Source organism: Papio anubis, chromosome 4 (genome assembly GCF_008728515.1).
Source record: "Papio anubis isolate 15944 chromosome 4, Panubis1.0, whole genome shotgun sequence".
Taxonomy (NCBI): Eukaryota; Metazoa; Chordata; class Mammalia; order Primates; family Cercopithecidae; genus Papio; species Papio anubis.
In genome coordinates this window covers 172,956,174-172,979,974 of record NC_044979.1, presented here as the reverse complement: position 1 = coordinate 172,979,974, position 23,801 = coordinate 172,956,174, and the positions used below count along the sequence as shown (strand labels likewise).

The window sequence follows — 23,801 nt, the reverse complement described above, 5'->3', positions numbered from 1 at the left end:
ACTTGAGAAATACAGTTACAAATCCCCTAATATTTAATCATTCCATCTCCTATTCTCTCCCTTAATCTTTTAGCATACATACAATTTTAAATATACCCATTTCAAAAAATTAATGTCTTTTGACTCAAAGTATTGCTATTTGCATTTTAAAAGGTATTTCCCCAAACAGATATCCACACGTTAAGTGCTACATTTTAAAGCTAAATAATCATCCAGTAATTGCCTCTAAATGGTATACACCTTAGTAACATTTCGAATATTAGGTTGGCGCAAAAGAAATTGTGATTTTGCCATTGCAAAAATGGCAACTGCAATGGCAAAAACCGCAATTACTTTTGTGCCAACCTAACACCTACGCTGTCCTACTTCTATTTAATTCCTATTTAATTCACAAGTTCTGAAATAATACTTACCCTCTGCCCCAACTGACAAGAACTGCCAAAGTCAACAATCTTGATTGCACTGCGTTTGGGGTTACAAAGAAGGATATTTTCAGGTTTTAGATCACAGTGAATGATACTAAGTTCTGGAGTCGCAAGGAAAAGCAGTGCAGTGCACATCTGTTGTGCAAACTTTCGTGTGAGGTTCAAAGAGACCCCTCGGAAATTGGTGTTTCTCAGCAAGTCATAGAGGTTGTAGGAGAGCATTTCAAAAACTAAACAGAGATGGTTTCGAAACATAAAGTGACGTTTCAAATGCACTGAAAGAGAAAAGTTTCATTTTAAATTACATATACCAATAAATGAGAGTAACAAACACACGCACTCTCAAATGATCTATAACATTATTACAACATCAAATGCAGAGTTCAGTTAAAGTTTGGAGATCAGCATTTTGTAGTAACAGCAGTTTTTAATCAGTTAAGAATATCTAAATTGCTCTTCTGCTGAATTAAACAGGTAGAGCGTTTGTCAATAAGTGATATAAGGTAAGCAGTACTACCAAAATGTCTTGTTTCTTTAAAAGTCAGATCTGAAAACACAAGCAGCAAATGGACAAACAGTAGTAAGAATATTTCAGCAATTTTTATCTTCATTTATAAATGAAAGCCCTTTTTACTTCCTGAGAGCCCTACCTCACAACTTCCTATGTCTAAGCTCCACCTACTGGGATCTCTAGTTTGTGACAATGCTGTACTTGGCAGCCCTCTGTGTAGGCTTTGAAATTTATCTGCGCTGCAGAACTTCACATGTCACTGGTAATTTTCTGTCACAATTTTCATTGATGGCTTTTTTTTTTTTTTACCCTTTAGGCAAATACAACAAATGTTTGAAAATCATGCTTTGGTAAAAGTATTGGAGGACTTAACTGTGTTTATCAAATTAGTAAATGACAGCTCGTGTGTGAGACTGAAGGTTTGGAAAACTTCAAAATAAAGCTCAGGTCCAAGAAGAGATGATGAGGAGGCTTGTAAATGGGGCAACAGCATAGAACACATAGGTCGCTATCACTGTTGTCCCTCTAAAAAGGCTGAATACTCACTAAATTGCTTCAAAGATTGTGCTTTAAGTATTAACACTGACTTCACATCAGATGAGGTTATTCGATAAAGTGCTGTCCCTCCCTGTTAACAGTCTTACATACACCAAACTGAGCACCTGTGACACAACTGCAATGACATAAACTACCCATCTGTCAAGGTTACTTTCATTTTCTTTTACACTATTACAAAATGAGAGGTTTCTCTACAGATCTATCTGGAATAAACTGGAGAGTAATCAATGTCTGATCACTAAGAACTGTGGATACATTGTGTTTTCCTGGGAGTAGTCCTGGGCTGCCTGCCTCAAAGCAGTGGCCATCAATACTGCTTTTAGATCTTTCATGATATAAGTGATCTAAAGTTAGAATAAGTAACACAATAAAAATAACTACATGGCTATAGAGGAGTCTACAGCACAACTCGATACTAAAAACAACAAAGGAATCCTTAAACGTTACCTAAGAATGTAAAATATCTGTTCTTAGTCACTTCAGTTTATAGGTTTAAAACTAAAAATGTAGTTCCATGATACATGCTCACAATCACGGTCCATGTGTAGCTTTTAATCTCCTGGTTAAGCAGGAGCCACAAAATGAATGCAAAAAGTAACTGCGTCAGAATTCTAATGTGATTATAAAAATTCCTTTAAGAAGCTCTGTGATTAGAATGTTCGTCCAATGAAAGATCAACCTACTCAGTTTCACCTGACCTCACAATTCTTTATTCATTTACTTAGTATCTACAATGTGCTGACATTGTCAAAGAAAAATCAAACAAGCATATCTGCTCAGTCTTTTTAACCGAATTTTGGGGAGAATGGAGGGCTTGGCAAGTCTTTGTTGTAGACTTAAACTGAATTTTAACTAGACCATGGCAGGTACCAAATAATCCAGATAAGAAATTTGGCTACATGGTAAAGTAGTAGATGTTTTTGAAAGTTCAAAGACAAGATGATAAAACTCATCAGAATAAATCACACTCATCAATCTTTTTAAATTAATTTACATCACAAAATATGACTTTCAGATACCTTAAGTTTAAGGTATCAATTCAATTGACATGAACTCGTCTAAAGTGCTTTTGTTTTCCAAACAGAATCTCAGTTTCTTGAGACATTATGCATTCGCCATCTTCTAAAATAAGAATTTAAAAACTCATCCAAAGAGTATCTGTAATAACTAATACAAGTAATAAAATGATCATTAATGTCACTTTATTCAAAACAAAATACTAGCATTATACGTAACTGAGTAGCTAATTTTTTTGAGTATTTAACTATATGCCAGCTATGTCTTTTTTAAATAAAGCAGAATTAAAATGTTACAGTAATGCTATCAATATTTTTTCTGCTCCATAAGCAAATACTCAAGCATGAGGAGAAGGCAGGAGGCATGTTTAGAAATCACTGTGTAAGTCAATCATCCTTAGAATGTCCTTGATGTGCTTCTAAAACCTTTGAATGAAAATGGGTCACCTCATGTAAGTTGTAACTGACAGTGAACAGCAAAGTTTCATTGAGTGTGACAAGAAAGATTTTAAGGTAAGAATGGTATTATTATGAATTATATCAGTATCCATAAACTAAGAAAAATTAATACAAACTCATTTTATATTTTAACAATGAGGAATGAGAGGTATTTCACAAACAAAATCTAATCTAAACAATCTGAAGCTTTCCCTTTTTAAACATCCATTATTTGTTTCTACCTTTTTAAGGGGGGACCAAAGAACCATAATGTTTTCTTAAAAGAATCTGTTAAATAAAACTCAGCCTTACGTGTATCAAGTAAGGTCAGCATTTCTGAACACAAGTGACTATGGATCTGTGCTGATCTTAAGGTCTGTATCTTTGATTGATGGCATCTTATATGAATACCTAACAGGTTTTTCCTTGATGGTACATGAAATGATGGTGTCTTACAATCACTGACATACTAGATTTGATTAAAAATACTATGAAAGAAAGTGTATTAGAAGATGTCTTGTCCATGTATCAACTGGCCCTAGACTTCAGTATTTTCATAATTCTTCTGTCTCCTGTTTCTGTTTTCAGAAGGAAGACTATGCGAGAATGAAACAAACAGACTTTGGAGTGAGGCAGAAGTACTGTAGTTTCCGATCCTAGCTGCAGAGCCCTATGACCCTGGGTATGCAGTTTCTTATACAAACCACCTGTAATTTAAGGAGTCTACCATCTTCCTTAAAATACTGCTATAAATTATTACAGATGATGGAAGGAAAGCATAAGGAATGTGGTGGAAATTCAATAAGCAGTGGCTATTATCTCTTCTCTGTAGTCGTAAGTCTAATAGCTTCTAATGCCGCCAAGCTGATGAGGAGACTGGAGAGGAGCCTGAGATCTTGCTGCAGATGCCCCAAAAATGGTTCCGCAACCACTAACAACATACTAGCTCACAACTAGCTTCGGAGCTAGATTAGAAATGGTTAAAGTTACTGGAAAGATGACCCTATGGATAAATATGCATCATTAGCAAACAAATGGTACCAGTAAGTTGCAAATAAAAAAACACACACTACTCTCATTTTCTTCTACATGGTACGCTACCTGGAAGGCACATTCCCCAAGACTTAGACTATTACTACCAGATCAAGTCACTTATATAAATCTTCCTGTCCAACAGAAAAAAACAAATTTTTAATCAACCACTTTAAAATAAAATCAAAATATTTTGATAAAAAAGAACCATTAACTCAATGTTTTGGTCTGGGTTGGGGCACACTGCACTGTTTGCCTGTTTGTTTACCTATGTAGTATTTCATTTCAGTGTCATGTTTGTTCATGAGCTCAAGAAGTCGCACTTCTATCTGTGCTTGATTCAGAAAAGCCTTCTTGTTCTTTATTATTTTAATGGCAACCCATTCTTGCTCCACACGATCATATGCCTTTACAACCTAAAAGAGAAGATGATTCTCTATTTCATTAATTGCAACAATTTCACAATATTTATAATTCACCTTAATTATAACATTTACCTAATTCTCAATTATACATTTTTATAATTATCATTTTTCTGACCTCCCTAAGTAGAAGAGATCCTGTCTATTTCTATTCGATATACATCCATTTATCACACAGTAACTTTAAATCAATCCTTTAAATTGAATTTTTTTGCATTTGTACAGTATTTCTAAATATCCACAAAACAGATAATTTTCTTAATAAAATTAGATTAACTATTTTCCTCCTTCAGAAATAAATTATGAATCTTGACAACTGCTTAGGTTTTATCTTTCTTACTAAATAACACTATAGTTGTATAGTGTTTAACTCACCAAACTATTCTTTTAATGAGAGAAACCTGAACCCTAAGAATACGTATGAAATATTTTAAAGTTTATCTGCAGAAGGCTTCAGATAACTTTCTAACTTTCAATTAGATTTTCATACATAAAAACATAAGTATATAAAAGAAAAATCAGTTTCGACTTAAAAAAAAAAAAATCAAACACAAATTACCAGTAAAGTTCCACAATGCAACAAATGCTGTAATTGGGGGATTATGATAGTTTTAAAATGAGAATCACTGCTAAGGAAACCACAGAGTTCATGAGCACACATCATCATGCGTGCCTCTCACCTGAAATGTGACTCATCTAAAATGAGGTACATACTACTATAAAAGATTTACATAAACATTACAAAATCAATATATAAGTAAAAGAAAACATTACCTCTTATTAACCAGTGACAATCATTACAACTAATAAAATAGAAGTTACATTTATATTATACATTGTCTGGAAAAGTAATTCTTTTAGATACATTTTCTAGCACATTCAAAAAGTCTGGGGATGGGGAAGAAACTCCAAATGATTCCAAGGTGTAGGATGAAATCATAAGGTCAGGCAGAGGATGGAACGTATGTTCTCAGATCTTCATCAGTCAAGGCTAAATCTACTGTGACAGATTCTGAGTGGCTCAACCAAAATCAAACTTGGAATAAAAAATGCACTAATATCCGGTTTCACTTAATTCTAAAAGACACTATCTGTGGTCTTTTATAACAGAGGCTACCCTTGTAAACATGTGGCTAAGTGGTTCTGATATGCTTCTGTTTCACTGGATGTTCTGACTGCACTAAGAGTTGCTGTTCAGTGCCCAGATCCTGATGAGCTGCACGACAAAGGACACTCATGGGGGCCTGAGGATCTACTGACTTGCCAAACAGTTAACGGGTTAACTAACAGTTTTTGACCATGAATTACAAATTCAATAAGGCGTTCTTGTTTTTTTTCTTTTACATCAATGACTAGAGAATTTAACTGGTCTAGAGCCCAGACATCAGTAATTTTTCAGGTAAGCTCCCCAAGAAATTTAAATACGCAATCAGGATTGATAAGTATTGGCTACAGAAATGGAGATATCCCTTATTTGACAATAACCTGACACAGAACGTGGAGAAAGTCTGACCAAGTCTATACAGAAGATATTACTCTGCTGAGGGACAGGACCTGAACTTCAACGTGGACACTGCACAACTCCTCAGCCCAAGAGTTTGGGCAGTATCAGTCTGCCCTGGGAAAAAGGAGTTCAATGTCAAACGGGCCTCTGTCATCACAGAGTTCTGTGCTCACTTCTTCTGTGGAATCTGAGTGTGAGAAAAACTAAGGTGAAGGGGAGAAGAAAAACGTAACTATGAGCACAAAGACTGAATCATCAGGGGCAAATCAGCTTAGAGAGCAGCCTGTATGGCCACAATTTGCATGGTAGATGTCAGGAAAGTTAGAAAGTAACCTATTAGGCCCAGTGCAATGGCTCATGCCTGTAATCCCAACACTTTGGGAGGCCAAGGCGGATGGATCACCTGAGGTCAGGAGTTCGAGACCGGCCTGGCCAACACTGGTGAAATCCCATCTCTACTAAAAATACAAAAATTAGCCAGGCGTGGTAGGGGGCACCTGCAATTCCAGCTACACAAGAGGCTGAGGCAGGAGAATCACTTGAACCCAGAAGGCGGAGGTTGCAGTGAGCCAAGATCGCACCATTACACTCCAGCCTGGGCGACAAAAGGAAAACTCCATCTCAAAAAATAAAAAATAAAAAAAAAAAGTGACCTCTTAAGTGCAACTGCCCAAATGTTAGTGAAGTTGTCATGGCGGAGGTAGTAATGTCTAGGTCTAGAGTAGCAGTCCACAACCTTATGGGCATCAGGGACCAGTTTTGTGAAAAACAATTTTTTCATGGCCAGGGTAGGGGTGAGGTGGATGGTCTGGTGATCAAACTGTTCCACCTCAGATCATTAGGCATTAGATTTTCATAAGCAGTATGCAATCTAGATCGCTCGCATGCACAGTTCACAATAGGGTTTGAGCTCCATTGAGAATCTAACGCTGCTGATCTGACAGGGTGGAGCTCAGGCGGTAATGTTTGCTGGCCCACTGCTTCCCTCCTGCTGTGTAGCTGGGTTGGGAACCAGTAGAGGGTGTTCACACCATTAGTTAAGGACCGGGCCTGACAAATGCCTTTCCTTAAGAGACTGACAGAGAAGCTGCTTCGTACTGACAAACAGGAATACCTTAATCAAGAGGGACTCCCAGGCCACGTGTGGTGGCTCAGGCCTATAATCCCAGCACTGTGGGAAGCTGAGATGGGAGGACTGCTTGAGCCCACGAGTTCAAGACCAGCCTGGGCAACACAGTGAGATCCCGCCTCCACAAAAAACAACAAATTAACCAGGCATGGTGGCACGTGCCTGTAGTCCCAGCTACTCTAGAGGCTGAAGTAGGAGGATCACTTGAGCCCAGGAGGTCGAGGCAGTGAACCATGATCACTACTCCACTGTGCTTCTGCCAAGGTGATATAGTGAGACCCTGTCTCAAAAAAAAAAAAAAAAAAAGAGCACTCCCAAACCACTGAAAAACCCCTCAGAAGAAAAAGAGGTTATAATTCAAGGAAAAAGTCCCTGGATTATGTGTAGTTACCAAAATTCTTTCAAATCATGGGAAGAAGACATATACACGTGATATCAGGGACTGATAGGGCCATATTGGAGTGACACAGGTCTAACAAAAATGTTCATATTTGCTTACACGTTTATTTTTCTGGATTTAGACCTGTGGCTGCTAATGACATACAGTATATTTTCTGTTTTAACCATGATGACTTTTTCCTCACAGGTTAAAAAGGAGCATATATTTTGCTTTCTCTCAGGGCAGGAACAGAGAAGTAAGCACATGCAGGTTCCATAGTTTAAGAAAACAAAACAAAAAAAACAACAAAAGGCAATTCAGGAAAAGTCATTTTGATTCCCATTCTATCCTCATCACTGAAAAATCAGAAGATGTATTTGGACTGCAGGTTAATAACCATCTCGTTCCACAAGGGTTGCAAGGCAGAAGAGACTGGGACTATCGGCAAATCACACCTTAAACAAAACAGAGTTCTGTGACTCAATGTGATAGAAGGACTTACAACTGGGAACAGCTGGGGGATCACAGCCAGAGATCCCCCAACATTTTTTTTTTTTTTTTTAAATAAATAGAGACAAGGTCTCGCTATATTGCCCAGGCTGGTCTGGAACTCCTAGGCTCAGGTGATCCTTCTGCTTCAGCTTCCCAAAGTACTGGAATTATAGGTGTGAGTCACCACACCTGACCCGAAAAAATCTTTTTAAAAGTACAAGAAGGCTAGGCATGTGGCACACGCCTGATATCCCAGCACTTTGGGAGGCCAAGGCAAGTGGATTACCTGAGGTCAGGAGTTCGAGACCAGCCTGGTCAACATGGTGAAACCCTGCCTCTACTAAAAATACAAAAATTAGCCAGGCACGGTGGCACACACCTGTAGTCCCAGCTACTTAGGAGGCTGATGCAGGAGAATCATTTGAACCTGGGAAACCGAAGTTGCACTGAGTCAAGAGTGCACCACTGCACTCCAGCCTGGGTGATAAGAGAGTCTGTCTCTAAATAAATAAATAAAGTATAAGGAGAAAGACCAAAAACTCTTGGTATTGGTGAGACTGATACAAGAGACTAAAACTGCCTGCCTGCTTAGAGGTCTGGTATAGTTACAACATGAGGTGGGAGAAAAAGCAAGAGAACAACCCCCAGCTTTCCAAAGCCTCCTGAAAAGTGAGTGGACTCCCACTGTGCCACCTGAACATGGTAAGTCTTTTCTCTTTGAAGTGGTCTATCAGAGAAGGAGGTAAATATCTCTAGCACAGGTAATTAACAATCATCTACAGACTATACAAGACCCCTAACAAAAAGGCAATACTATCTATTAGTGATTTAAATTTACCAGTCATTAGTAAAATGAGTACTTGGTAGCCATAGAAGTTTTTAGAAGTCTAAGGAGTTTTTATTACTGATGCAGTATCACTACCTTTAAAGAATTATGGTCATCCAAATACTTGCATATCCACTGCTGAGCTCTATTTGCAAATATTAAAAGTATACTCGAGGAAGGGCTGTAACAACAAGATTCACTAAGAAGTTCTTTCTAATTAACGAAATTCAGAATTTTCCATTAAATTACCTGTCCAAAGGAACCTTTGCCTATCAAGGAGTCGATTTCGTAACGATCCATCCACTTTTCTCCGTTTTTTACAATATAATCATAGTTATCATCATCATAACCATCATTGTAAACCTTCCGTTCCTTCTTATGACTAGAATCGTCTCCCTGGCCCTGTTGGTGTCTTCGCTTCTTTTTTGCATAGTAAACCTGAAATGAGAATACATAGTGTTAACTGTAAAATTTAAATCACTGTGAGGGGAAGGGAATTATCAGTATATATTGAGACACATCTATTTTCTACAGTTGACATTTGAGTTAGAAAATAACACTGATATAACCAACAAAAAAATGTCTACAGTGAAATTCATTGTAGTTACACTGTTTATAGACTTTGTAAACAAAAAATGTTACGTGACTTGTCCAAAGTATGCCATTCAAGAAAAGTAAAAGGACCTAGTTTATATTTATTTGTTAAAGTATAATTTATATACAGTGAGGTGGCACGGATCTTAAGAGTTCAACATGAGGAATTTTGACAAAAGTTACCAAATGCCAAACAGCCAAGTAACACTTTCATCTACCTCAAGTTCAAGTTCTCTCATGCCCTCTTCCAGTCAATCCCAACTTAACATTTGGGATATAAATTCCCTCTTCCGTAACTTGCATGTATTTATTTGTATTTGATTTTATGGCCACGTATTTTTAGAATAATTTTAAATGTAAGCAAACTGATGTTTTACTAAAATAAATAGGCCCTCTGAGACATGCCCAGTTTTTAAACCTATAAAAATATAATGATTAATGAAAAACAGCTATGGCCCCTTTGCCCCCACTCCCAAAGACCATAAGCCTATGGTTAATCACAGGCTGAGTTATTTTCTTTAACACTGTTTCTAAGACTAGTAAAAAAAATAACAGATGAACTAGGAAATAGTCCAGGTAACTGGTAAACTAACTTTGGCAAAATTATAAATTACACTGCATGGAGTAACATCTGAAAAAGTCTACTTTATAAGGTGGTAAGACATATTAAAACAAGCTCCAACAAAGCTACTGTTAACAACAGTTTAACTGTAGCTTTAACAATTTATCAGAAAATAACAAATTTAAATTAATATACTATTATCAACAATTTATCAGATATATTCAGATAATCACAAGCTAGTCTGGAACATGTTTATAATACATAAATGTGTACAAAATCTAACTCAGAAATGTTTCTCACAGAGTTCATTCTAATTTTATGTTGCCGCACTGCCACTGTAATGTAGTAATACTGGCATTAAATAACATTAAGTTGCTATAAAATTTGCATGTACCTAAGAACATCTTTTCACTTTTCAGCTAAGCAGCTCTAAAGCTGGCAAAGGACAAGCCTTCAACACGAAAGGGTGCAGGGCTCCCACTGGAAGAAGAAAGAAAGCATGGGTTCTTCTCCAGAAATGTTCCTTTAATAATAACTTTGGAGACAGAGCTGAAGCCACAAGCAAATGGCAATCAAGCCAATGGTCCAAGACACCAGAAAAAAATTTGGTGGCAAAACACCCAGTTGTAAGGCAAGCAATTTAAAGTGCTGTGTCTGTTTTTTATCTTATTTACTTACAACAAAAAGGCTTCTGGACATCTTATCATAAAAAGACATAGATAAAAGAACACACATAAAAATTTAAAAGACAATAAAATCACAGAAATATAGATAGATCAAATACACTACGCCAAATGCCTGTAACTAGGTATTAAACATATTTCAGAGCTTTCTGACACCCATGGCAAAAGTAGAAACAAATATATAAAAATTCAAGCAAAAATTCTAACACATATATACTTTTAGAGTCCTTATTCCCCTTGTTTTGAATAAGAGTTATTATAGAAGTAACTCAAATGAAATAAAAAAGAGAAACAAATAAAAATTTTAAAAAATATATTAAATACAACCTTAAAAAATCAAGTTATCCACAATTATCTTTATACTTTGCAGTCCTTGTTAATATATATTTTACATAGTTGTAATTATATTATTTCTAAATCATTAGTCTTCATAATAATCATCAATATGACAATTACTAGGAATGAAAAAAGTTTAGGGTAAATAGGTCACAAAATCGCTTTTTTTCTCACTGACGTATTGCAAGATAGATGTTATTATAACAAATCAAGTCTTACCTCATTAATATGCTTGTATGTTTTGATCAAGTCAACAGAAAGTTTTCTCAGGGGAGCAGTTGCTGGGTCACGGAAGGTTTGGGGCATCCGCCTCTGTAACATGACAATATCAGGCATCACCTTAAATAGACAGAAAAGACTAGCACTTTAACTATACTGCACTGATACAAATTCCCTCTTCTGTAACCTGCATGTATCTACTTTTTAAAAGACATCTACATTAGATGATTATACATTCTCTCTCCAAGTTCCCTTTTATGTGGATTCCAATAAAGACAACCACTAGAACGAACAAATGAAATTAGATGATAATATGCCCAGCTGCCTGAGGCTTTGATCCTATTCCGCCAAATTTAAAGTGGTGGAATTGCAGACATACCCCAATCTAGGAGACACACAGGATGCTGCCCATGAGGGCTTCTCTACCACACAATTAGCCCAAAGAAAATTTTTTTCTGAATTATTCCTAAAACCTGACCAGGTTCACAACTAGCCAACAAAGATAAACCCAGCCCTCAGAGGCAACTTTCAGCTTCCTTAACATAGAATTTCAGGACCCAGCTGGCACCAAAAAAGGAGGCTGGCAGCAGAGCCCCATTCCCTCCAACTGTTCCTAACAAGAAATTCAGCTCCTAATGCCACCAGACCCAGCTGCCCTCTGACAAACATCTGCCCCTAACCAAGGCTTGCCCTCACAGTCCTCCCGTTCCCTGATCCCAACTCATGGCTCTCAACACTTATGACAGGCAATGAGGGGTTGCACCATGAGCATCCTGCTAGACTGTTTCCACAGCCACTACAACAGAGGACAGAGCAGGGGCATGCACCCCCTCTATACACACACCCAGGAGTGCTGCAGCTAGTGTCAATGATCCTGGATTGCTGTCCCAGTGCCACTGCTCCAGCAAGTGTCATGCCTCAGTCAAAGGGTTCCCAATGGGGGTTCTTGAAATCAACAGATCCTCAAAACCAATTATTTCCATCAAGGTGGTCACAGCCATTCCCCCTGGCCCATCCTTGTGTTCCTGCCCAACTCTTCTGGACATTTGTGCTGGGAAATTAGCCAGAAGACCCTGACACAACATCTCTCCAAGGACACTCGGGTCAATCTGAGGGGCAGAGTGACAGTAAACACATCATACTAAGACCTCACAAAAATGTGTGGAGTCATGGTATAACTGTTAACCTAACCCACACCAAAAAAGGGAAGAGGGGAGGGTTGTACCAGTGGGCAGAACAGGAAGCATCACCATCCATGTGGTCTGAAAAGATAAAACTGTTATGGCATTTACCTACGTGCGCTTTATCATGAACCAACATTAACACTGGTTTCTTCTGCATGTATACTCAAACTCTAAACAGTTGTTACCCAGAGGGCAGATTCACCCATTTACTGAAATAACAGAGCCTCTTCTCAAGGACCTCTGCTTCTTAAAATTCCAAATAAGGCTGGGGCGGGGGGGAACCCTTGGTGATTATAACTATTTGTCTGACAAAAATCATCAGAATTAAGATGATGTAACTTATTTAATTTTTCAAATATATAGTCTTACTTTTCTAAACAGTAGGTAATGCTAAGTTCACAGAATATTTTTATACTATTCCTTAAGGACTTAATGCATAAATTAATATGGGTAATAAACATGTTAGTTTTTTTGTGAATGAATGCTGTAAGCATTTAGGGTGATGAAAGGTTTCCCTTAAATGTGTTTCCTTTTTTAAGTTCCCAGCATTGTTTTCATGCAGGTAGTTTATTCAGTAATCCCCTTTCTTGGGCTGGTGGAGTACAGCCTAAATGTGAGGTTTCACAAAATCTGAATCAGTGCAATGCTTCATATTACAGCTATAATAAAACTTGATAGGAAGTATAAGCCATTGGTAGGGTCAACCGAATAACTTAACAATAAAGTAACAGTAACACTAGCAGGTGTTTACTGAACATGTTTTTAGCATGCATATTTTTACAAGTCTCCCATGTAATCCCCTCAACAATCTCAAGGGAGTTAAATAGCATTCCTGTGACCATTTTACACAAGAGAAACCAGAGTCTCCAATATTAAAGAACTTGACCAAGGTCCCAGAGCCAGTTAAAGAACAGGAAAATCACCATCCGTGTGGTCTGAAATATTATCATAGTGCAGTTCCCGTAATATTATAGCTGAAGATGTCCAGGCCTAACTCCAGAGTCTTAACAAGGACACTCTTGCCAGGAGCTCCCTATCAATGTTACGGCTCTAGTCTACCCTCTTAGCAATCATTTTTAGGCTATTTGTTGGGCAAAGTAATTGAGGTATGCCTAAAATAAACACATACATTTATTAAAATTAGTTACATAAAAAAACTGTGAATGTCTTTTAAGTTTTTAACTTGCCAATTTACAATTCCACTGGTATTTCAAACATCTGAAAAAAGAATCAGTGACTACATCCAGGAGTAATGATGCTCACTTAAAAACACCAAAATCACACACAATTAAAAAAACAATTTTAAACATATAGTACATATACAAAACAGAATATAAACATGAGTTACATGATCAAATTTCTGCACTCCATATGAGTGTGTGCTGTGTGCTTAGCATTTCACAAAACATTGCTAACCTTTTCTACAACCGGTCAAACTCTGCCTACAAGGCCAAGTTGTTTGTATTTCATGCTTCAAACAACACCCTGTATTGAGATGCTCAAAATATATGGAAAGAACAAATAAATGTCTACAAAGCAAGTAATACGCCTGTGCTTTCATTGTGATTTCATGTTAACCAAATTTTTGTTTTGGAACATTGTGATGCCATCAGCACATATCCAGAACTAGAAAGTAGCTTTTCCAAATACCTACTTTTACATCTATACTAAGACTCAAGGCCAGAACTAAGCATCTGACACTTTCTCTACTTCCTGCTTCGGCTAGTCAAAGTCAAGACAATGTACAGTAATAGAGCAAGCTCCCTTCTACCTTCTAAACCAAAAAGTAAGCCCATGGTGTCCAGAGGACCCAGGAACTCACCAAGCTGCAGGAATGACCCCTTTAGCAAGGGGAGTAACCTAATAAAAGGGAAGTTGATGTGACCTCCTCCTGCTGCCTCAGCTATCTGGCTCTGGAAGCTAGAAACAGCATGCCCTCAACGCTCACATCTCTGGCTCCTTTTACTTCACCCAGATTACAAAACTCCTGCTTAGATCAGTTATAAGAGCTAAAACAATAATTAACTTTTTTCCTGAAAAGATTCTTTAGTATAAGCTCTAGGACTCCTTTCAAAAACTGTTTTCCATTATAATACTTATTTCATTTTATTTATATTTACCTCCTGTTTTCATATATAATGAAGAATCAGAAACACTGTATTCTGCCTTTATTATTTTGAGAGCATTAATAAAGCTGAGTAGCATCCGTAACACATATCCAGGGTACTAGGAGAAATGAGGGACTATGAAAGGTATTGTGAAAACTAGAATAGCCCAGAAACTCAGCATTCCAAACATCAGTCATCCTGTTCTACACCTACTTTTTGCTCTATTTCTCTTTTAAAAGACATCTGGTAGGATGATTAACAAGAAACAATGGAAATTACATAATGAAATTACAGTAAGTTTATAGCTAAAAGGTACTTTGTATGTGTGGAGGAGTTCTAGTCGGAGGTGCCAGTTTTACACCCCAGGAACAGATATGACCTGACTCAAATCCTACAACCGACCAAGTCAACCATGAGCCGACCAAGACCTTGAAGCCAGGTTCTATGAATAGGCTTAATACACAGCCTACACTTCAGTTACAGGAAAGGTATTCTCTACTATGACTCCCTTATTAGGCCCAGAAATTTTTGGATTTTGGCAGAAATATTTGGCTGAGTATTATTACTTTAAATATAGTCTTTTTACATCACATAAATCTTTAAAAGTATTTCACAGCTTAAAACAGAAATAGTAAGTAAAATATCTCTTATTTTATATGATCCAAATACACATAAGATGTTAGTTGGATATAAAAATAGGTGCTTTGCTAATTAAATTATTTACTAAAATAATATAATGATAAAAATGACTTTAAAGGACTGGAAGTTTCCTAGCCCTCTGCAGACACCAGAGGTTAGACCTGAAATAGCACTGTATCTAAGAAGAAGGAAGCCTGCTCACACACATGGAAAAGTCACAAATAGCAGCGCAGTCCTTTCAGCTGTGGAACACATTAAAAACAGCACTCTGCCTGACAGGCTGCTTTGGAACAAGCAGGAAAATTAACCTGAATCAACTTGCCTTCCTCAAAGTGCAAATGGATCATCATGTTATTATTATTAGATTTCCAGGAAGTTTTCTTCTGGTACACCATTAAACACTTCCTAAACTTGGACATCCTGAACAACTGTCCCAATTCTCAAACACACAACTAAACTCAATCAATTCACTGCATAAAAGAAAATCTTAAGTCCTGCCAAAATTCATCTTATTGTAACTATTTAACTGTGAATGTTATTAACGTGTTATATATCGTATAAACACTATGCCAGCCTAACTACTAGCAAAATTTTATTACAAACACATTTTAATACAAACAAGACACCCCTTAATAAAGATGATGTGTCGCTGTAACCAATTTTTCATTAAAACCATATATATAACTGAATTAGAGAAAATACAATTCCTTCAAATAATCCAGGAAAAGAAATACTTTTAAATCTCCCAACTCTTTTATCCTCACACGATATATTAAAAGAACTAAACAAAAGAATGGCAAACCAAATTTCTAAGTCCATGGAAAAGCAGCCATTTTCACTGCTCATCACACATCAAATATCAGCGGGGCAAGAAACTTTATCTCACAACTACAGCTAATAAGTCTCCCCAAACCAAAATCAATGTAGACGGTGCAGTTAATTTAGAATGATATTGGCCGGGCGCGGTGGCTCAAGCCTGTAATCCCAGCACTTTGGGAGGCCGAGACGGGCGGATCACAAGGTCAGGAGATCGAGACCATCCTGGCTAACACGGTGAAACCCCGTCTCTACTAAAAATACAAAAAAACTTAGCCGGGCGAGGTGGCAGGCGCCTGTAGTCCCAGCTACTCGGGAGGCTGAGGTAGGAGAATGGCGTGAACCCGGGAGGCGGAGCTTGCAGTGAGCTGAGATCCGGCCACTGCACTCCAGCCTGGGTGACAGAGCGAGACTCCGTCTCAAAAAAAAAAAAAAAAAAAAAAAATTTTGAATGATATTAAAAATACACACACATACATACATATGCATGTGTATATGTGCGTGTGTGTGTACCAAAAGAGTTCAGCATTTATTCTATTTACACCATTCACTTCACAGAAAAATGGTGAATAGCCTGTCTGAATATTGAATAAATAGCACAGCTAATTTGCATACATCTCTTTTGAATTTTAAGGAGTTTTGTATTTATTTTTACAAATGTGTAGAAAGGTAGTTTAAAATAACACAAATTCGGTTCTGCAAGTTTGCTGTAATGGACTCTGACTTGCTTTCCTGTAACATCTTTAACTTAGCCACCTTTCCATAAAAATAAGCCTTTTCTTTAAGTTCCTTTAATATTCTTCAGAAATAACTTTCCCCCTCTCTATTACAGAATGAGAGACTGTGGGCATGTTTATGACTGTTTAAGTGAAATACAAGTAAAAATGCAAAAAAAAAAAAAAAAAAAAAAAAAAAAAAAAAAAAACCATACACATTTTAATGCAAACTTCTTAATACCACGTTTTCTCAATCCATAATCCCATGTTGCATGTAAAACTTGTAAAATTGAAAACCATTAAAGCATTTTGCCTATTTAGTATTCCAACATTTTGAAGGAATAAACTGCCATTCCAACCATCATTTCTGATACTCCATGAACTTACCTGGTTGGTTAGAGGTTGCTGAATCTGGTCAGAATACGCTAAGGCAGAAACCTGCTGGTCACTTATGCTTGGCTGGCGACGGTCACTGTAAGGGTGTGAATGGGGCATCTGTCCAGCCATCTGAAGGCCAGCAGCATGGAATGAAAATGACGGTGCAAGCCGAACAGATGAAGGTTTGCATGCTGAAGTCTCTCCTCCTACAAGAAGATAAGTGAAGTTTAAAGGAAATATTCATATCCTAATGTTTGTATCATTTGATATATCTAATAGCTCTTTAAATAAGAACTTTAGGATATTCAATATTAAAAAACTTTTCTCACTATAAACAGGTATATGTCACTCAACACAACAGTTATGTAGTAAATGGTATAAAAGATCAATAGTGATTAACATGAATATAAACCTGTATTGAGAAAATCTTCAGAAAACCTTTTTGTAAAGCAACAGCAACAACCTTTAAGACTCATTTTCACCTATGAGATTTTCATCAATTAAGAACCATAATACAAGTTAAATAAGTAATCTTTTAATTATTGAGGGACTTCTCCAATGGACCAGCTCCTCACAAACCAACTCAAAGGAATATTTCTGAGATGCTATTTTGCACCTGCTGCCAGGTTTATGGAAAACAACATCGCCAGCATCTCAAACCAGGTGAAACCTTATGGTGCTCTCCACTGACACAGGTAATCAAAGGTTGGGTATAGAAACAGGAAAACAAACATAAAACACAGAACTACACTTCTCAACCCAAGGTTGTTGGATTCCTCTGCACCTTTCAAATAGTCCTAAGAGAATCTAGACCTGGCAAGCTCACCACAAAGAAAGAAGAGCCAATAATTATCCCACGGGTAGGATGAACCATGATCATGATATCCGCGGCAGAAATGAAAAATTAACACTCTGGTCCATAAAAGTATTGGTATCTAATAAAAGGCAATTTTTAAGAAAATGATTTAAAAAAAGATTTTTCTTAAATTCAACCTATTTGTAATCACAGACTAAAGCCTAAAACCTTGGTCAACAAGAATGACTAGATTCAAAATACTTGTGCCTGTCCTCCTGAATGAACCAGTTAACAGCCACAACACAACCGACCATGTAGTTCAGTGGCAAAATACTTTGGACTTCCACCATTTTCAAGACACACAATAATGGTAGTCCAACAGTGAAGGACACAGACTCTCAAGCCAGGCTGCTGGGGTTGGAGATCCCAGTGCTACTGGTGACCATGCATACCTAATACCTTATAATGATAATAATACCTACCTGAAAAGGTTGTTATGAAGGTTTAGTGCTTTAATACATACGACGTACTCAGAACAGCTCTGCCAATTAATAAATGGCCCAATGTTATCTGCAAGTACTGTAGAGTAACGCACAATCAATGTGCAGTAAAGGCTCATGGGGCCAGTGCCCATCTTGTGGAGAATACCATCTCTAACTGAATGTGGCACAGACTCTGAAAACGAAGAGAACAAAGCTCCCCAAACGTTAAGTTCCACCTCTACTTTCCACCACAGGGAATGACACCATTTCCTACCCAGTCAACCAGAATCAACACTTCGGGAGTCATGTTAAGAGTTCTTCCCCAACAGCTGCCCAATCTTGCTCATTCCCTCTCCCAACAGAACACTCAAACACAACCTTTTCATCTGCACACAACATATCTCACTTAAGATTACCAAAAAGATTCCTAATAGCTCTGTCTTTATTCTATTTGCAATTCTGGATCTCCTCAATAACATGGCCAAAGTGACCTTTCCAAAATACAAATGTCAAGTCCTCCACCCCTGCGGAAGCTGGAAAGTCTACTGCCCCTAGCATTGCTTTCAGACTTTAGATTCTCTTCTCTGTCCATTACAGTGAGGTCCTTAACTTTCCCAATCCACATGATTAGTATTTCTTAAATAAGTAAAAGGATAGTATAACTGGTGAAAGATGGCTAACTTTTCTAAACATTTTATCATTCATAGTCAAAAACACATTCATTCAATTCAATTCTGTAGAACAACCTTGTTCACTTTTAAAAAGAACTTCTAGAAACTTATACTAAGGCAATAATCCATGATGTGGATAAAGATGTCAACCATGTTTATCCTGATATTTGTAAAAGCAAAAAATTGAAAATCTAAATTCAAATAATGGGGGAAATGAGGGCTTTTAAATCTGCACATTAAAAAGAAAAAGGTGGGAAGGAATATAAATAAAAAGAATTGAGGTCCTTAATATATAAAAAGTTCTTATAAACAGTAAAAGACTAAGGCTGTGACTGGGAAATTTCTTAACTATTCAAAGCCTTCGTTTCCCTATCTATGAAGCAGAGGTATTACTATACTGACCCTATTCCTTGTTACAAAGTTTAAATGAGGTACCACCAACAGGCACACAGAATGAAACCTGTAACACACAGCAAACACTTTTTATAAAAATGTTAACTTCTGTTTTTATTATCCATGTCACTGTTATATACTATGTTTAAACTTATTTAGTGTAATATTGTAGAAAGCATAAAAACCATTAGCACAAAGCTTAAATTACTATCATGAAATCAATCTGTGTCACAAAATGGGGGAAAAATGGCCAGCATCCCAGAAACCCACCATACCACTCTATGACCCTTTCTAACCAACACCACCTTCCTCTTCCTTAAAAATTACTACTATCCTGACCTCCAAAACCAGATTTGGTTTTATTTATTTATTTATTTATTTTTGAGACAGAGTCTCTGTCGCCCAGGCTGGAGTGCGGTGGCGCAATCTCGGCTCACTGCAAGCTCTGCCTCCCGGGTTCACGCCATTCTCCTGCCTCAGCCTCCAGAGTAGCTGGGACTACAGGCACCCGCCACCATGCTGGGCTGATTTTTTGTATTTTTAGTAGAGATGGGGTTTTACCGTGTTAGCCAGGATGGTCTCAGTCTCCTGACCTCATGATCCACCCGTCTCGGCCTCCCAAAGTGCCAGGATCACAGGCGTGATGTTTTCATATGAGCAGGTGATACCGTTTGGATCTGTGTCCCTGCCTGAATCTCATGTCGAATTGTAATCCCCCATATTGGAGGAGGGCCCTGGGAGGAGGTTATTGGATTATGACGGTGGTTTCTAATGGTTTAGCATCGTCCCTCTTAGTGCTATTCTCGTGATAGAGTTCTCACAAAAAATGGCTGTTTAAAACTGCGTGGCACCTCCCCGTTTTGCCTGACTTTGCAGGCCATGTAAGACATGCCTGCTTCTCCAACACCTTCTGCCATGATCGAACGTTTTCCTGAGGCCTCCCCAGAGGCTTTCATGTTTCCCGTACAGCCTGAAGAAAGAACCATGAGCCAACTAAACCTCTTTTCTTTATAAATTACCCAGTCTTGGGTATTTATTTATAGCAGGGCAAGTAGAGACTAATGTAATACAGTGGAACTGTTTACTTCATCTTATCCTATAAACCGTAGTTTGTCCATTACCATTGCTTTACAATACCCCAATACATGAACTAATGATAATTTATCCATTCCACTACTGACTGACACCTGGATTATTTCCAGTTTGGGGCTATGAACACTGCCACTTGCAAGATTCTTGTTACGCATCGTTTGGTATATACAGAGATGCTGTCCTGTTGTTTTTCCAGTCTTTTTTTGTTCCAATCAATTTTTCCACTAGCAGTTTATGAAAAATTCCCATGCTCCACTCCTTCACTACAGCATGCAATCATCAGTCTAATTTCAACCATTATGCTAAGTGTTATTTGTGCTGTGGTACTACAGTGTGGTTTTAATTTGCATTTTCCTATGCAAAATTAGTGACTATGAGCATTTTTTGATGTGTACTGGCCACTTACACATCACTTCGTGAAATGTACATTCAGGTTGCTTTTCTGTTTTTTCTACTGAATTGTAAGCTCATTTCTTACAAATTTCTAGGATTTTAAAAAATACATATTCTGAATATGAGTAAGCCCCTACTGGTTACAGGCAGCTTGCCTTGTTACTCTCTTAATCGTATACTTTGATGAATAAAAGTTCTTAATTTTATCAACTTTTGCTTTACAATTAGTACTGTACTTTTGGAGTCTAAGAAATTTTTCGAAAAAAATCTACTACCTTCGAAACACTGGGCTCTCTCTCACATCTAAATGCACAATGCATTTGCATTTGACTTCTGTGTAAAATAGGAATCTAGTTTCATTCCCCCCCCCCAAATTAACATCCAGTTGATCCTTAACCAATTATTTAAAAAACTAACATTCTCCGCTGCTCTGTAACCCCATCTTTATCATAAATCACATTCTCCTTTATGCGTGGATCTAGTTTTGGACTCCCTATTCTGTTCTACTGGATACAGACTTACCTACTTAGATCTCTGTTCAAGAACTGGACATTAACTAAATTACAACAGCTTTAAAAATTTAAACATCCAACAGGAAATTGTTCTTCTTCAAGAACATTTTGGCAGGCCGGGCCCAGGGGCTGATGCCTGTAATCCCAGGGTTTTGGGAGGCCGAGGTGGGAAACCACTTGAGCCCAGGAGTCTGAGACCAGCCTGGGCAACACACCACCACCCCATCTCTACAAGGGAAAAAAAAAAAAAAAAGCCAGGCATGGTGACACACACCTGTAGTTTCAGTTACTCAGGAGGCTGGGGTGGGAGGATCACCTGAGCCCAACATTTCACAGCTGCAGTGAGCCATGACTGTGCCACTGTATGTGCTCCAGCCTGGATGACAGAGACCTCACCTCTTTAAAAAAAAAAAAAAAGTTAGTTAGTTTTGCTACTCCATGTAAGTTTCTGATTCAGGCCCATCAAATCCACCAAAACAAACTTATGTTGGGATGTTGAAACTGCACTGATCTCTACAGAATGGGGGTGCTCAACAGAATTTTATGCAACGATGGATTTACCTGCATCAGTAACATAGCTGGGATCTTTCGTACAGTGATGATTTAGAAAGGAGGTAACAGACGCTACTCTCATATATTCTCAATCTTGGAAATTCAGCTTTCTTGGAAAGAAAGCTTTCAACATTTCTCCAGTATTATGGTTGCTGCAGGTTTTTAACAAATACTATTCCCAGATTAACAAAGTTTCCTTCTATTGCTAGTTTTCTAAGACCTTTTTCTCATGAATGGATGCTGACTTTTATTAAATGCTTTTTCTGTATCTATTGAAATGAGATGACTTTTCTGATTTACTCTGTTAATGTGGTGGATGACACTGATATGATTTTTGAAATGCTAAACGACTTTCCTCGGGCCAAGCATGGTGGTTCCCACCAGTAATCCCAGCACTCTGGGAGGCCAAGGTAGGAAAATCACCTGAGCCCAGGAGTTCGAGATCAGCCTAGACAACCTAGTGAGACCCCATCTCTACAAAAAAATTAACACATTAGTAGGGTGTGGTGGCACATGCTTATGGTCCCAGTCACTCAGGAGGCTGAGGTGGGAGGATCACTTGGGCCCAGGAGGAGGAGGGTGCAGTGAGCCATGATGGTACCACTTGCACTCCAGCCCAGGGCAAGACCCTGTGAAAACAAACAAAAAAACTTTTCCATTTCTGGAGTACAATTTGGTCACAATTTTATGTGCGTGTGTGGTAGATTCACTGGTGAAACCTTCTGGACCAGGAGTTTTGCTTGTGGGTAGTTTCTGTTTTGTTTTGTTTTCTTTTCTTTTGTAAATTCCAGACTTCAAAACTAGTGGGTGGCTCTTCCCATTAAGGATCATGTTTAATAGGACTATTCAGATTTTCCATTTCCCGCTGTGTCTGTTAAGTTGTAGATTTCTAATAGTATGTCTAACTTCATCTAAATTTCAAATGCACTGACATCAAGTTTTTATAGTATCTTCTCATAAGCTTTTGTGATATCCTCTTCACCTCAACATTGGTTAATGAGGTCTTCTCTTCGTGGTCGGCCTCATTAAAGGTTTAATTGCATTAAGTATGCTGTCTTATATAAGTATTTAAAAAAAATTTTGGTCTCATCTTGTTCTATCAGTTACCAAGAACAATGTATTCAAAATCTCCTACTTAAAGTGTTATATTGGATAATACAAATTCAGAGTTGTTATGCCTTCCTGATGAATAATACCTTTTATCATCATAAACTGCCCTCTTTATTTCCAGTAAAGCTTTTTGCTTATCTCTTACCAGTCTGACTACACCAAGCCTTCTCTGCATCAATTTTTGTATGGTATGTCTTTTGTCCATCTTTTTACCTTTACCGTCTTCTGTTTCCTTATATTTTAGGTTTATCTCTTGTAAAGAGTATGTGGTTGAGCTGTATTTATAAATGAACACTGTTGTTTCAACTGTTTTATGTTCCTTTTCCTTTCTTACCTTTTGCTGGAATTTTTTATGTCATCTCCCCGTATTTTTATTTGTTAGTTACCTTATATGTTGCAATATTACAAAATATTACGCATCCTTGACTAATCAAAATCTAATATTTAACTCCCTAAACTCATATACTATGTTGATTTGTATTTTAATTCTGTTGCTCTCTCATCCATACACATATTTGTGTGTATATCTACTGTATTCACAAGACATCCAAATGACCACCCAGCATGGACAGAATCAGACTGAAAGACGCATCTGGAAAGAAAGATGGGTAATTCTGTGACATCCAGATAGCTATGAAAGAACTACAAAGAAACAGGTAGTTCCTTGATTATTACTGTTACCACTACCCTCCTGAAATACTTTTCATTGTTTGAATCTAGATTGAGTAAATTCAACAAGCACTTACTGACGGGGCTACATCAGCACTGTCTTGTGGAGGTGACAATGTCATTCATAATCTGTAACAGCACTTTTCAGACTTTAATGTGCTTGC

The 23,801-nt window shown here is 37.6% G+C and overlaps 1 protein-coding gene across 6 annotated transcripts in view; it reads right to left on the bottom strand.

The window, feature by feature from the left end:
• The window catches only part of DYRK1A (dual specificity tyrosine phosphorylation regulated kinase 1A), a 148,922-nt gene that overhangs the window by 23,864 nt on the left and 101,257 nt on the right, over positions 1 to 23,801 (bottom strand). For 4 of the 6 annotated variants that reach the window (XM_009202256.4, XM_031665741.1, XM_031665738.1 and 1 more), the window contains 5 exons: positions 16,977 to 17,173; positions 11,127 to 11,246; positions 8,982 to 9,170; positions 4,249 to 4,396; positions 414 to 700 (listed from right to left, as the gene is read on the bottom strand). In XM_009202256.4, coding sequence (XP_009200520.1) covers positions 414 to 700; positions 4,249 to 4,396; positions 8,982 to 9,170; positions 11,127 to 11,246; positions 16,977 to 17,173 — 941 coding nt within the window. The remainder of the gene's footprint in view (positions 1 to 413; positions 701 to 4,248; positions 4,397 to 8,981; positions 9,171 to 11,126; positions 11,247 to 16,976; positions 17,174 to 23,801) is intronic. The other 2 variants (XM_031665742.1, XM_031665739.1) reach the window with 1 other exon arrangement.